Genomic DNA, 16,808 nt, shown 5'->3' with positions numbered 1-16,808 from the left:
GCTGGCTGGGGTTAAGCCACAACAGTCAGATACACAATTAATATAATATTGTGTTCCCAAGAGGCATTTAGATTACCCTTTAACATGTATTTGGAGGTGCCCTATTTTTGAAAATTCAGTGTACAAGTACAAATCCTGCAGTGAGAGAGTGAGCTCTGGATTTCCAGTGTTGTCTCCAAAAGGCTTTTTAAAAGGCTTATTGGCTAGCAGCTGTTCATGAAATGAAGCATCATGGTTTTATGCACATAAAGAATCCTTAGACTTCACATTAATGTCACCCCTTTTAAACTCAGTCATGCTATTCAATTTCTCTAATGCATGAAGTTAGGGAAGCATACCAAACTACAGATCTCTCTCTCATGGCAGAAGAAACATATAAACAAATACTCAGCTTACAACTCTCCTTACCAGTCCCATCCCCCCCTTCCAAGCCTTATCTCTGCTTAAGCTATTTCAATTAAAAATGCATATTTGATAAATTATTGGATACTGAAAGGCCAATTTGAGATGCCACTATCTGTAATACCAATTGCTTAAAACATTTTCAGACATCTTATCTTCACTTTTGAAACTGTTCCCTCTGCCAGATTCTTTTCCATACCTTCTTTCTTGTAAATCAAGCACAAATTAGCCAATTTTCCTTCTCTAAAGAATGCATAGACCAGCTCCAGACTCTTAGTTTAACCTGTCCTAAGAGGATTTAAAAACCTAGGGATTCAAAGGGCTGATCAAAGCTACTATCTTTACCTTTAAAATACTCAAACAAGTGTTCATCAGATTTTTGCTTTCACATCAAAGCAATACAGACCATGAAGCATTTCAGCTACAATAATGCAAAGGTGCCCTCTGGGAAAAAGAAGCTAGATTTTCCATGTTAATGCTCATCCATCTTCTAGATTATGTTGCAAAGCAAAGGTTCAGGATGTTAGTCACACTTCAGGTTTCTCACACCAGGTTAGATTTTTCCATGCCTGCATGGAGCAAATGTCAATTATATACCTAATCTACAAATAAAGATGATTCTCTACTTCTGCAAAAAGCAAGTAGAGTTTAACAGATAGAATTCTATAAGTATCAACACCAAGAGAAATCAATATTTCTTGTCTGAAACTATATCTGTCTCTTAAGACTCTCCAGAGCTGTAAGAGTAAAGCATAACTGTTTTAATGAGCATACAGCAAAACAAAGCTGAAACACAAAGCCCATGGGGGGGGGAAATAAATATATATGTATATATATAATCTGGGAGCAAGGAGTAAAATGTACAATAATTTTATTTCCAGGATGCTCCATCAGAGAATACTGAATTGTTTGTTTTGGTCAGAAGAATAAAAGGTAAAATAAAGATATAGCAATTCTTTCACAGGAATCAAACTCAAGGCAGGCTAGACTATTCCTTAGCAGAACATGCTACACCACTTGACAGCAAAAGGAGAGGGGGGGGGAAGGAAAAAATGCTGGCACTTAAAACTGGCAGTGTAGCTATCCATTTAAAACCCTGTATCAGATTACCAATGCCATGTGATGTCTTATATAAAGCTGGATAACATTCATGATCAGTTTGTATCCAGTACAAAGCTCCTCATAAATAAATAGGGCTAGAGGCATGTTTTGATGGCAGAGGGCATCATACTGCTCTGTTCTCATTGAAAGATGGCCCTGGTTTAGTAAAGATATGTTTTGCTGGCAAAAAGTCTGCTATCATCTGGTTAAGTGGAAGGATGTTCAGACGTGAAGCTGAAGCAAACATTTTAGCTTAATCTTTAAGGCAAGTGATTTACTTTGTAGCATTTCAAGGCTATTTATTTTACAGCACCACAGCTTGTTTGCCTGGAATCAGTGTGACTCACAAAATCTTGTTAGAATGGAATATTAGGAGGAGGAAAGAGAAAAATATGGAAAAGAAAAGAAAATAAGAAGAAAAGGAGTTAGCAGGAGTTAGAAATTTAAGTAGGAGAAGAAGGATTTAAGCAAGAGGAATGTTAGAGTGCAGGAATCTATCAAGTAAACATAAATTTAACTTTATCTTCCATTTGAACCCTTTAATGGAGCCCTTGCTTACTCTGGCCAGCAGTTTCTCTTGCAAATAGCTTCATAGGCATCAGTGGGACAATTTCTAAGAGTTACTGCATTTTTATGTCAGTAAGAAGTGGACTGTATAGTCTTTCAGATGGTAATTAACAGAAATGACTACAGAGCACTCAGTAGCAAGAGAATATATATTCTGTAAACTTAAATATCAGAGCACCAAAAAGAGGGGCTTGATTTAACCACTGGGAACCTGGCATTAATCAGCCTTTTAATACATTTGCATTTATTTCACACACAGAGAAATCTTATTTTTCATGCTATTTCACCCATTATTTTTCAATAATGAAGTTGATTAATTAAAGGAAATTTTAAGTCTTGTACCTTCAATTCCCTACTTTTACCCCCAAATGCATCTCTTTGTTTTCCCCCTCCTTCCACTGGGAAATCATAGCACAGCTACTATTTTAAATGGACAAAATTGTTAGTCTGGGGAGATACTCAGTATCTCCATGAGCAGTCAGTACAGCAGCTTCTATAATCAATGCTTTGAGCTGCCCTCTCCCACAACCACCTGACCAGCTATCTTTTTATCTTACATAAACATGGAATTGACTTTATCCACAATTTTAGCCTGTCATTTGGTGAAGAGGTTTCTAAGGCCAAGCTGGATGCGGCTCTGAGCAACCCGGTCTAGTGTGGTATCCCTGCCCATGGCAGAGGGGTTGGAACTGGATGATCCTTGAGGTCCCTTCCAACCCCAACAATTCTATGTTTTTATGAATTATCTAGATCCCCAGAAAATCTGGCAGCACTTTAATGAAGAATCTAACTGATGTCAGCCTCAGTAATGAAACATTGGACAGTTCTCAAACCCTGATTTCTAGTAATACACACATATATACACACACAACCTTTATCTCATCTGAAAGATGTTGTGCTTCAGATTTCTATATTAATATTACATCTTGCAAGACACTTCCAATATGTGCTATATACCTCCCTAGTCTCTCAGGTTTTGTTGTTTGGTGGTTTTTTTAGTAGGGTAGTTTTGCTGTGTAACTGGCTGCTTGTCTTAGCACAGTGAAACAGTGATGGAGTACATGACAGCCAAGGATCTGGGGGTTTTTCATTTCCAGCAACTGGTGATAGTGACACCATCCTTTAGAAGGGCTCCTTTGATGTACAAGTTAAGGATACCTCTATCACTGCAAGTCAGTGGCTACAGCCATAATTTCTTCATCATTTGTATGTAGGTGTGACATCCTCCATCTGTCTCTGTTGCCAGTTCCCAAGCAATCACAGGGTTTAGGGAAAACATGTTGGTAGATGGAAGACAGACATAAGACCTGTGCAAAGGATGGATTACTCTCTCATCCTCACTGCTCACAGTATTAACTGGGGGAATGGAAATACAACTAACACTTAAGGGGAGAAAAAAAGGATTGAGAACAGTGAACAAATCACACAGAGCCCACTGCTGGCCAAATTGGTCTCAGTCACATATGGGAGTTGTGCTGTGAAGTTCACATGTGAGGTTGTTCACTATCACTTTTCCTACCACTGAAGAGTTTCACAAGAAAAGATTTTAAAATCAGTTATCAAACTGCTTACTGTTCTAGGCCAAAGAAACTCATCAAGATCTGCCTATACTAGTCCTTGTACACAGAAAAAATGGATTCAGGTGAGTTTAGTCTCCTCTTTCACATTATTCAAACACTGAACAACTTCCATTAGTAAAGGAAGAAAATGAACATAGAAGGGTTGTATGGGCACAGGTTTTTGTAGGCAGGACCTAATGATGTCTAGCAAAACCATCTGCAGGCCTCTGTGAGCCACTCCTGGTACCTCCTACGGTGGAGCAGAATCACAGAATGGCTTAGGTCAGAAAGGACCTTAGAGATTCTCTACGCCAAGCTCCTCACCATGGGCAGAAAACTGATGGAATATCTGCAACTTTCTGCTTTTCTACCAACTTTCTTTCCTAATATGCCTGCACATATTATTTAATGCTATTGCATTGTTCTATATTTTCAAGAGACCGTAGGAACTTAGTGCCTAAATCCATTGGTCAGACCCTGGAAAGTCATGGATAGGACTGCTTCCAGAATGGAAATCCTGTCTAGAAGTCTTATGTCTTTACAAATGCAAATGATCACAAACCTAGATGGAAAGCTGATCTTGAACTTGGTGGACACTAGCATTCACAAATCTTTGGAAGAGCCTTCTGTGGGATCACAAATGTGAATTTATCTTCCCACAGAAAGCTGGTAGATCATTCTTTCAGATCCAACAGAAAAAGCTATGGCTGTGAATAAATTATTGTAATAGTTAAAAATAATAGCTGGAAGTCCTGACAAAAGGAGTTCTACCATACCAGAAGCCTAACAGGTGAGAATGACTTCAGTGACAGAAAAACGGCTGAGGATTCTAGCTATTCTGTGCATCAGACAGTATAATGCTTGGATAGAGTGGTCCTGAATCCTCAGTAAGCACCTGCAGTGACAAGAGGCTCATCTACAGTAGACAAGTATTCCTGAGCTACTCTTTGCAGATGAATGCAGTCTCCTGCCTCAGCATCCTTGGGACATATACGTTCTGCAAAGTTCTTTAGACTTACAGTTCCTCACAGAAGTGTGAATTCAGTCAAGACTGAAGCTAAGGTTGACTCTCCAGTGTTCACAGATACGCTTCAGGGGAATTAAAATCCCCTTGGCTGTCTGCATTTCAGAGACAACCCTGCAGATGCAGGGCCTGGCTAGTAATTAGGTAATGTCTAGGGAAGGGATGATGATCCACAAGGAAAGGCCTCCACATAACACTTGTCTATGTGCCTCACAGTTGGGAGATTTAGGCTGCATACCCTTGACAAGCATAACCTTGCTATTATGTGCTTCCATCAGCTCAGTCCCCGGGCTCTTCCGTGATTAACTGAATAATTCCATTTGCAGGACAAGATACCTAGCTCTGCAGTTCTAGGGCACTGTACATTACTGGCACTGAAGTTAGGATAATCACAGCTGAATGGTCATGTAGCTTGTCTACATGATGACACAACCCCTCAGGTCATTATTTGCAGAGGGCTCCAATCAGAAACTCAACCATTACAATAACCTTAAAGCTAATCTTATCATGTAACAGACTTTTGTGGCAGGAGATTACTTCTCCAGCCTGGCAAACTTGGGTAATATCTCTATTGTTGTGCTGAACTGTGGCTATGAACTCTCTGATACAAAAGAAAGAAAAGCAAATTAAAAAAAAAATAAGCACTCAATAATATTCTGTGTCCTTTGTGATATACCTCAGTACCAACCCCTTCCCTCACCTTAACATTCATAAAACCTCTGCAAAAAAAACCCCACCCAAACAACAGACAGTGAAGCTTTTATGGTAGTTTTGAGAAGATACTTTATCATCACATTGACTGGCAGCAGAGCAAAGCAACTCAGAAAACTGCTTTTTCATGGAGTAGGTGAGCAATATCTATCAGGAACAAATTGTGGTACTGCCACAGCAAATGCAGGGGGAAAACATTCAGAACCGTCACACAGCTAATTCAAATTGAAGGGTATTAAACAGGATTTGCCCACAAGTAGCTTGCACATTTTCTACACTGCATTCTTAAAAATATTACTTCAAGATGTGCAACTACAGGGCTAAATTGGTGAAACTCTTTCAAATATCACAATAGGAAAGAAAAAACGATGCCTTTTTTCCTGGGATGAGGAAGTTGATTGCCAGGAATACTGCTATGACATTTGCAAATTTCCGTCATCCCTTCTAATATTCAATTCTGGGTTCAAAAGATCATAGAATCCTAGAATCAATAAGGTTGGAAAAGACCTCAATGATCATCATATGAGTGGCAAGATGCACCTTGCTTCATGAAAATGCCTGCACGGAGTTTCATCATTGCAATGTGGATACTCCATCTTCAAAAGTGCTAAGTATTCAACAGTGTTAAAGGTGAAAGACAAAGGAAGGTATACTCAAAACATACATGAGTATTGGTGTATGGATTTCAACACACCTTCTTCTCAAGCCTGAGCTCACTCATGCATTCTGGAAGGATATTTCCTAGATCAAACCAGAATTGCCAAATATTAAACGGATGAAGGGGGTGGGGGGTGGGTATAAATGCCTATTTTGCTTCTCACTCATAAACATGCCATCAGAATTTCCTTTCTTTTTACCTTGCCATAAGGAAGACATAGAATCATAGAATTAATAAGGGTGGAAAAGACCTCAAAGGTCATCCAATCCAACCTGTCACCCAACATCTCATGAGTACTAAACCGTGGCTTCAAGTGTCACATCCAATCCCCTCTTGAACACCTCCAGAGATGGTGACTCCATCATGTCCTTGGGCAGCACATTCCAATGGCTAACAACTCTCCCTGAGTCTTTTAGAGTAGGTTGAGAAGATGGCCACAAAAAGTGATCAGAGGACTGGAACCCCTCTGCTGTGAGGACAGTCTGAGAGAATTTGGGTTTCTTGGCCTGGAGAAGAGAAGGCTTCGGGGAGACCTTCTTGTACTTAAAGGGGTCAGACAGAAAGCTGGGGACAGAATTTTTAGCAGTGCCTATTGTGACAGAACTAGGAGTGATAGGTTTTTGATTTATCAAAAGAGAGGAGATATGGACATGATACAAGGCAGATATCTGTTACAACCAGGGTGGTGAAACACTGGAATAGGTTGCCCAGAGGGGTTGCCCCATCTCTGAAGACATTCCAGGTCGGGATTTTTGGGGCTCTTTGCAGGCTGATCTAGTTGAAGACATCCTGCTGACTCCAAGGAGTTCAAACATACATACATACATAAACTACATGACCTTTAAAGGCCGCTTTCAACCCAAACCATTGTATAGTTCCATACAATACAGTTTTATCTCATTATACAAATCCTTTTCTGAATATGAAAATGTTGATGATAATAGCTTTTTAAATTTACAAAATGATACATTCTCCTCTACCAGGTTTTCATTCTCATCCTGCAGGACTCTGACTCTCAGGTATGCCCACCCCAGAACACAGCCCCTTGTTAGAGTCCAGGTGTATCATGCAGAACATGTTTCCTTTCCTCATGGTCATAATATCAGCACAGAATGCATGTAGTGTGGAAAAGGGTGTGTTTGATACTCAAATGCCTGTTTGCAGCTTGCCACTAATTTGATTTGACTATAGCTAAACTGTGAGGTTTATATCATTCATTTCTCTAACAGGTACAAAAATCTGGGAGAGGCAACCTCATGATTTCGATGAACATATTAAATGATTCTTTGTTATCACCTCTGCCAGTTGCTGGGTTCACAAACCTTCAACACAGCTTAAAGACCTGCAACTGCCTAAGCATTGCATTTACTTTGCTGTTCTAGTGGTACAGAAGGCAATATTTCTTGTGTGATAGTAGCCTGTCCTTTTTCCCCACACCCACCATGCAGTGCCAATGAAGTCAGCAGGAATGGGATGTGCCACCCAGCTCCAGGCAGCCAGGCATGGGCCAGTGGATTCCTGCAGCCGGTGCTGCGTTTGTAACACCCTGTTTTACAGAAGCCATCCTTGGGGGGAGCAGTTTCTGCTTTCAGTAAGAACAGGAGCTCAGGTAGTGTGAAAGGTAACATGTTGCAGAGGAAACAATACCTTCTTTTAACAAGCATCTCCATACAAGCAAACAAAGCTAGCAAGCTTGTTCCAGAATGAAGCTTGCAGGCTGAGAGGAAGAGCATTTACAATATGGAATCGATCCATTTCAAGTGTTAGAGTTGGCAACTGTGTTGGGGGGAGGGGGGGAGGAGGAAGAGGGAAAAAGGAAAAAAAAAAACTAGTCTGCAACAGCTAATCTGGCATGAATCAGGAACAATATTTTGTAGGTGGGCCCAGCAGAAAACAAGGTCCATTAGGCTCAAAGGATGCTGCAACAGAACAATGGAAGCAGACAGGAAGTCTGCACTAATAAATATGCCCATTGGGCTAGTGCCACTGCCTAGCATGGCATAGATACATACAGAAGGATTATACACTAAATGGTGCAAACACGGTCCAGTCCATCTGTCATAAACATTAAGTCCAAAGGCCACAGGTGCAGATGGCACTAAAAAGTAAAAATTACACCCAGACAGAGACCACTTCATGTAATATGGAGAAGAAAAAAAAACCCTCAGTGAAACAAAATGAAACACACCACCAAAAAAAAAAGGGGGGGAAAAAAAATCCAGTGATTTGTTTCCAATCAATAAATGTTCTCAGAATGTCCTTGGCAATCTCTTCCTCTTCCTTTCCCTCTGTCACTGTACATGGGTAACATACATTTTATTTCAGAAAAGTATTGGGAGCATTCCAGACCAATTTTTTTATTCAGCTGTATGAACCTACTTTATACCTGGGCAAAAAGGCAAATAGTTTAAAATAAGATTCAATCCTTTTGGCTAGTGTGTTGGGAAGAGAATATTTTATTGCCTTTGGAGATGGCATTTGATAGGCTCCAGGTGTATCTTCTTTGAAGAATGTTCCCAGATTCAGAAAGTGTATCTTGTGTGAGGAATGTTCCCAAATTTAAAAGCTTTAGATAAAGAAAGATGTGTTTCTCTCTCTCATAGCTGCATGCAGTACCTGCTGAGTAGCCCTGACAAACAGGTTTGTGTGCTAGGATGCGTGAAAGGAACACAGAGAGGTTCCAACCATCCTTTACTAGCCATCATCACCCATGCCCTTATCTCCTATTCCCTTCACCGTGACAGTGGCAATGTGCTTGGTCATGACTTCTCTGTGCCTCTGTGGAGCTGTTCCTGCATATCTGCATTGTGGTGCCACCACTGCCTTGTGACTTGAGACAAGGAGGTTCAGAAATAACTGACTAGATCAGAAGGAACACACACTCATTTCTTTTCATTTCCAGATTGCATCCTGGCCTAGATTCCATGCTGGCCAGCGGTCACATAGTCATGGAAATAATACACATAGAGGCCTAAATTCTGGCTGTCCCACTGCACTGTTGGTTTTATGATTATTAATTATTATTATTTAAATGTTTAAAACAGAAGACTCATATAAATGTGTTACTGTTTCTCAGCAAGTGAAGATGCTGCACAGCTACACGAATTGCTGTTGAATTCATTGGTGTACTACCTACCTTTTCTGCTACTGTACACAAACAACATCAATTAAGGATGACAGCATTGGTGTGAGGACTCTGGAAAGCAGCAAGGCTGCTGCCTGGAGTTAAAGCTACCAGAACAGGACATGACAACACTACCCATGCAAACTTGAATAGAAAATGAGAAACTATTCAGAGATAGCAAAGTGAGAAACTAATAAACTTTATAGATAGGGCAGTGAAGAATGGCTGGATTTCACAGGCATTTGAGAGAAAGTTATCTGATTGATGGCCAAACTTCACAGACAGTTGAAGGGGAACAACGGGGACCTTCTGGTGAGTACAATCATGCAAGGCTAACAGTGTCCAGGCAACAGCCACAGAACTTTAGTGGTTTAATGGTGACCTGGCAGTACTAAGTTAGTGGTTGAATTTGATGATCTTAAAGGCATCTTCCAACCAAAACAATTCAGTGATTCTATGAAATTCCATTCAAAGCCATGGATACGTCAGCAAGGACATCTGAAATACTGAACTGACAAGGAGATATGGCAAAGGTGGGGCCAGTGTGGAGCAATGAACTGGGGGAGATTGTTTTTTTGGGAGGAGACTGGAGCAAGAAAAAAACTAACCAGAGGTGAAAAGGAACATTAAAGAAAACAAATCCAACAAAAAAACCCACTACAAATGAAAAACCACATTCTCTTGAACTACAAATCCAATTAATCCAGCCATCTTGTCATAGAAAGCAGTTGAGTTGGCCAAGAATAAATATCCATGCTATTATTTCAGGTCACTTATTTGAAAGAGCCAGCTATGACCATTCCCATTCTGTGTGGTCATCTTAACCACCAGCATTAAAGCTACCAGAAATTCTTTACTCATTTTCTTTGAAACTGTGTAAATCTGGTAGCAAAACAGAATATCTTTGACACATGCAGTCACATGCTTAACACTTCTATAGGAGTACTACTAATGAAATTACTACCAAGGAAAATAGAGAAAATATTTCTGTGAGTCAGGTTCATGGGAAATGACATGTGTTTCTGCTTCATGCTGTTTAAAGCTGCAGTTAGTATTTTAATTTATTTTTTTTCAAGACTTTTACTGGTATTTCATCTAATTTTAATTAAATGGTTCCTTAAGTTTAACCTCTTAACTCCTGGAACAAAATGAATGCCTACGTGAACTTGTTGAGAGCATAGAAAATGCTAATTAGCCTCCAAGTAATCTTTTCCTGATGAATTTTCCTATACATAGATATGCATTTGTATATCCATGTGTAGATGTTTAAAGAATAAAATTATATAGGTATAAAATGGTAAAAGAAAAACATGCATATAAACAGAGTAAGAATTTTCAGAAAGGCTCATTTCATCAGAATCATAGAATCAATGAGGTTGGAAAAGACCTCAAAGATCAAGTCCAACCTGTCACAAACACCTCATGACCACTAAACCATGACTTCAAGTGCCACATCCAATCCCCTCTTGAATGCCTTCAGGGACGCTGACTCCACCACCTCCCTGGGCAGCACATTCCAGTGGCTAACAACTCTCTCTGTCAAGAACTTTCTCCTCACCCCGAGCCTAAACTTCCCCTGGTGCAGCTTGAGACTGTGTCCTCTTGTTCTGGTGCTGGTTGCCTGGGAGAAGAGACCAACTCCCACCTGGCTACAACCTCCCTTCAGGCAGTTGCAGAAAGCAATAAGGTCTCCCCTGAGCCTCCTCTTCTCCAAGGTAAACAATCCCAGCTCCCTCAGCCTCTCCTCATAGGGCTTGTGCTCAAGACCTCTCCCCAGCCTTGTTGCCCTTCTCTGGACACGTTCAAGTGTCTCAATGTCTTTCTTAAATTGAGGAGCCCAGAACTGGACACAGGACTCAAGGTGTGGCCTAACCAGTGCTGAGTACAGGGGCACAATGACTTCCCTGCTCCTGCTGGCCACACTAGATATTTATTAGCCTAGACCATCATAGAACCCCCTGGCAACTGTCAAATGATGTAGTTAAATAACATTGCTATTCATTGTAGCTTTCCAATGTTGGGAAAACCTAATTCATACACTTGAGAATGAGATTTGCCCATAAAGTACAAAAGGAAAAAGTAATGGTTATGTACTTACTAAATGATTTCTGTTCCATGAGATCTGTTTTTTAACATCCCCTTCCAATTTGAATAATCACAAACATAGACTATGCAAGATTTTTTCAATGCATTACAATTTGTTCATAAAAGAGATATTCTGTAGAGGACAAAACAAGAGACTTTGAAGAGACTTGTTAAAAGCAAAGGATTTCAGAAACAACTTTGCTTGTGAAAATAATCATGAGCAGGTACTGCAAAAACTACATTTATATTTATTTGGTTTACAATCAAGGTGATAATGTGGATACTGCCTGCTCAGAAACACACAGGTAGAGGAAAAATGATTGAGGACTTTTCTATGAAAATGAAGTCATTTTAACTTTCCAGAAAGCCTTAACTCCACCATTCAGTGGTGGCAATATAAAAGCTACAGGTCTTCAGCCTCAGGCCACCCATATTGGATGAGGGTTTTTCTGTTACTAGGGCACAAAGTATTCAAGACTTGAGTTTAGCACCCTATGAATTTCAGTGGGAAGTTAAGAATCTAAAGGAGAGACTGGAGCCTAAAGTTTATTCTTGGCATATGAGGAAGTGAGGGAATGAAAAATGTAGTATTGAAAAGAGCAGGTAACACATTCCCAATGGAACTCCAGGATAAAGTGAAAAATCCCACACCCAGCAATACCATCCAGTCTAATACAGTCAGGGAAAAACATCATTGCTGTTCCTTTAGAGCCTTAGACACAAGTTGCCTCCACGGTTATGCTTCACTGAAATGGTAGAACCTCCCCACAAAAAAAACCAACAAAAAAATCTCTGTTTTTCTCACTGTAGAAAGGACAGATTATTTGCCTGCATTTATCATTCTAATTTATTTGCCCTAATTTAGCTTAGGTTATTTTGCAATCTGCAGGTTGATAATGTAACTGCAGGTGAAGAAACTTAATTTATTCAATTGCTGGTGCAAACGCCCCAGTTTCCTTGTTTAGAGGAAGAGATTTTCACTAGTGCTGCTATCTCAATTACTGATAACCACTGCCTGAATTAATATTACTCCCATTTGGACACAAGCCCATAATTTTTTTCATAAGTGCTTAAACAGAACACACAGCTTTATAGTTAAGTGACAGATCTCTCCTTATCAGGTGATGCATAAATGTTGGAAGTCACCCCTATGAACACACATATACTAAGAGTGAAGAAATTTATCCCTTAGTGGTAGGATAATTTATCTATGCAGAGCTACTGTACAGGGAAGACTCTTTTTTTTTTCTTCAAGCCAGCAAACAAATAAATCAAAGATGTGAGAAAAATAAAGAAATAGAGAAAACAAGGATCTGTTGTTACTGTATCTGTAAGAATGTATGAATATAATACCACAATCAAGGAAACATCACACATTAGGGAACTTCAGTGGTGAGATAGACCTTCTGTTTCTTAGTCATGAACAGCTCTTGCTGTAATCTGTCCTTGGTCTGGGTACAGATAAGAATTGCAAACTTCTAGCACAGCACCATAATTGATTGGGCTACACGTTTCCAGGAACATTATTTTGAGTGTTGAATTTTGGAGATTTGTATCCCATAAATTACTGGGGGGGGAGGGGGAGGAGTGAGGGAAAAACCCAAACAGACCAGATCTTCATGACATTTAACACAGCCAACTGAAGCAACAGAAATGCTTGGACTTTCAGACTTCAACACTGCTAGACTAAACCCAGAGCATTTAGCATTGTAAGAACCACTTCGGCTTCAACCTTTGCCATTACTTTTCAGGAAAAGCATTCGAGGAGGAGGGCTCCTTCCCAACCACAACTACTGAAGAACAGCAGTTACTGTAAATGAGCTATTCTGCCGGGGCTCAGCAAAACCTAACTTCTCACACCCTTTTTACATTGCAAAAAAAAAGGGGATAGATGACTTCTGCAGAGTCTCTGGCTAGGTCTCTTGTCACTTCTAAGTACATTATAAAGCAAACAGGAAAGAAAGTATAGTTTTCAGAGGAGCTGCATACTTCCCACCACTTCCATAGTCAGTTTAAATAACTAGATCAAAAGTAAGCAGAACAAGTGAAGAGGATTCTCAAAAATATTCAGTTTGTAGAGGTCTATTCCTCTCAGTGTATTGGGAAATTCCTCCCTAAAGTCATAGACAGAAGTAGTAAGTTGGTGTTGGAATGAAAGTAGAACATGTCTCCTCAATCTGGTGGCTGGTGTTTTGGCAGTTCTTTAATATTCAACAACCACAATTTAATGGCAAAGTAGTTTTCAAGGTACTTATCTAAAGTGCAAGGAAACAGAATGGTCACAAGCAGGCTGCTCTTTCTAGATCGACAGAAAGCAGCTTGGGCAGAAGCTTTTCAGAGATGAGCTTTTGTAGCTAATCTACGTTGGAGGATCTTTTCATGCACGGACTATACGAGGTGATTCTTTTCCTTGCTTTAAATGACAAAAGGAAACCACGAGCAAACAATGGCTTTAAAAAGTAGAACAAAGGATAATTCAACTTTATGTACAGAGTCTGTCTGCCTCTCCCCCTCTCCCTGTATAGCTGTGTATATAGACAAAGAAAAGACTTTTGAAACAATACTTAATAATAATTATCCAAACTTGCTACCCAAAATGAGAACAATATTTTTGCTACTTTGAGTACCTGAACACTTTTTTCCCCCCTAAAATTTATCCTCTTTCTCCCATTTTTTTGCTACCTAACCATCAGCTGGATGTATTGATCAGTGCCATATATGTAATAAGCATTACACACTGGTTTCCAGAATAATTCCGTAAAATAAGCTTTCCAGCATCTCTCTGCAAACTGTGAAGTGCTACAAAACGCACGTTGCTTGAATTGTTCCGTTTAAACAGTCTGTCATTGTGATAGTGTCCCACGTATTTTCAACCTATATTCCAAAGAGGGCCGGAGTATCGACTGTAAGCCACTGTGAGCCTTTCCTACATTTTAAAGGAAAAGTTAGCGATCCAAAGTAGGGATCGTAAACACACAAAGCCTTGGCTCTCCCCTTCCGTTTCAGCGCTCTGCACTGACCTCTACTGGTTTCTCCATCTGAGCGTTCACAAATATTAAACAGTCTAGTTTTACTGAACTTTTGCACTCTCTTGCTCTAATTTAAGGGGAAAGAAAACCATCTCCCACCCTGCCAATTTCTCCCTGGTTAAAGGTCAAGAGGCAATCAAGCTTCCAACTAGTTGTGGCATTCTACCTGTACTGAGTGAAACATTGCAAAAAATCATCGGTTAAAAGACCCTAACAGAACACATACAGCTTCAGAGAGGCATTAAAATCAGAAAACTCAGTCTTAACACTTTGGGTGTATTTTTTATGACTGAATAATTTATCACATTCATTTTATTCAACTGCTGTCTCGTGTCTGCACCATTAGCTGTTTGGTATGTAAAATCTGGTTTTGTTTTGTGCAGTACCCAGCTTCAGACCTGTGATGAGGACCAGAAGTATTACTGCAACCAAAGTTGTGAACAGAAATTCAGTCATCCCCATTTGACAGACTTCTGCTTCACAGAACATGCTTGTTCCAGAAGCTTCTTGAGAAGAAATACTTGTTTCTAATTAGAACCAAGCTGGCAGCTAATCTTCCACACACCAGTGGATCAAAGTAGAGCAGCAAGTTTGACACTATAAAAGTATCAGTGCAAATGCTTTGGCGAACCCAAGTCATTACCTTCTCTTACTAGGACCAGTGATGCACTGAACACATCTTTTGTACTATTAAATGAAGTTCAGCCCATCCACTATCTAACTGATCACAGGAAAAACACCCCAAATCTCTAGTTCTTCCTATGCCTTACAGTAATTACAAAGCAACTCTAGTTAGTCATAAGTGAGCAAACATTTCCATCCTCATTTACCAAAGAACACTTTCATTGTCAGCAGCACTCAAAACTTTCCAAGTTTCAAAGCCTATTTTTAGATTTCTTTGCTATTCTTTGAGTATGAATAACAGTTTTGCATAGTGTGAGAACTTCATTTCCGCTTTCTGCTATGTCAGTGACTCTAAACTACTTTATTTTATATTTCCCCCCTTTTTTATGAGCCACCTGTACTGGCTGGAAAAACCCAGTGATTGTGGACCACAAAAGCAATGAAGTTGTGTTGTTCTCATGGTATGAATAGTAAAGAAGATCACTTATTCTTACATCAATTTCAGAACAGCAAAATGCCTGTGATTTATGAAGCTTTTTTTCCCGTGCAATAATGTATTTTCATTTCATTTTTCACAAACCTACTTTAAACTCTGAACATAAATCACTCAGATATTCAGCATGAATCTCTAATATTTATATACTGAATCAATAAATATCTTGATGACTTTTTTTCTTTAATATAATCTTCCTTGACTTCTGGAACACTCAGGTTGCTCTCCCTTCTTTCACCACCGCTAAAGCTTACATCACTATGTCCTACAACTGTCGGTGCTTAGAAGCAGAAGCAACACAGCAAAGACACGCTGAAGATCCAGAGGCCAGCGGGGCTCTTCCCACACCTCGGTGGAGAGGTGCCGAGTGTGTTCCCCCCCCCCATCACAGCATCCTCCTCTCCCCGGTACTGACCAGCAGAGGGAGGAGAGGGGATCCACGCAGCCCCACATCCCCAGAGTACCACAACCCCTTTGCACTACAGCCAAGAAAAACTGCAACCGACAGCCTCAGCTTTAACACCTACAACGATACCCCACACCTGACCTCACCCAGCAAGCATACTAGTATTTGATTCTTTGTTTTCTCCTTCTTACCTTTACCTAGTGATTGAGGACAGGCATCCAGAAGGTGTCCTGGTCTCGCTGGGTTTGCCACTGCTCCAGTTCTCACACTGCTGCTTCTAGGACTTGGATGAGCAACTGGATCCAGCCTGCTTATTCTGTTCTGTGTTAGAAAGAAAACATTTTGATGTTCTGCTGCTAGAACTGGGCCTTTGCACAACGTATCAGAGCAAGTACATAATCGTTTTGAGATTTGCAAGTCAGCATCTTCTTCTGTAAGTGGGAAATAGAAAATCTTATCAAGACTTCCTAGAACACACAAGGAGTGAAAGTCATTGATTCTCACTAAACAAGGTGTTGACTGGATCACTGTGAAACCAACTTCTTTCCAAGAGGCATTTTCAAGCAGTACTTTCAGTTAGCTCTGTGTAAAACATTCCACAACAGCCCCAATAACTTTTTTTTCTGTCCTTACCTCTGGTATCCCAGCGAGGTCACATTCTGTTAAAAACATCCTGTCAAGCTTGGTACAAAAGGGCTCCAAAGAATCAGAATGCAGAAGCTATGCAACTTGCTGACTAACTTTGCTCTGTGTTATTTACCAACCACACAAAGAAAATGCTGTCTATTCAAAACACAGTTCAAAACTCTCTTCACAGAAAGTGAGTGAACAAACAGTCCCATGTCCGACGCTGTAGTCACAGCTCCCATGAGGCCCGGTGATAGCTCTGGGGCATGGGACGGAGTGACACCGCCAGCAGCCACTACAAGGCACTTTTGTAAACAAGTTGTGCATGTGTGCACAGAGGAGGAGGAGGAGGAGGTGGATGTCACTTTTGCTCTTTCTTAACATTAAGCTATATTTGC

General features: G+C 40.2%; 1 protein-coding gene across 1 annotated transcript in view; it reads right to left on the bottom strand.

Moving 5' to 3' along the window:
* The window catches only part of ST18 (ST18 C2H2C-type zinc finger transcription factor), a 162,613-nt gene extending 146,156 nt beyond the window's left edge, over window positions 1-16,457 (bottom strand). The window contains exons 1-2 of the mRNA XM_009903665.2: window positions 16,417-16,457; window positions 15,975-16,104 (exon numbers count right to left, since the gene is read on the bottom strand). Coding sequence (XP_009901967.2) covers window positions 15,975-16,104; window positions 16,417-16,455 — 169 coding nt within the window. The 5' untranslated portion in view covers window positions 16,456-16,457. The remainder of the gene's footprint in view (window positions 1-15,974; window positions 16,105-16,416) is intronic.
* Window positions 16,458-16,808: the final 351 nt, after the last annotated feature.

This window comes from Dryobates pubescens, chromosome 3, assembly GCF_014839835.1.
Source record: "Dryobates pubescens isolate bDryPub1 chromosome 3, bDryPub1.pri, whole genome shotgun sequence".
NCBI classification, from domain to species: domain Eukaryota; kingdom Metazoa; phylum Chordata; class Aves; order Piciformes; family Picidae; genus Dryobates; species Dryobates pubescens.
The sequence above is the reverse complement of the archived record's forward strand: the minus strand, read 5'-3'. Positions and strand labels throughout refer to the sequence as shown.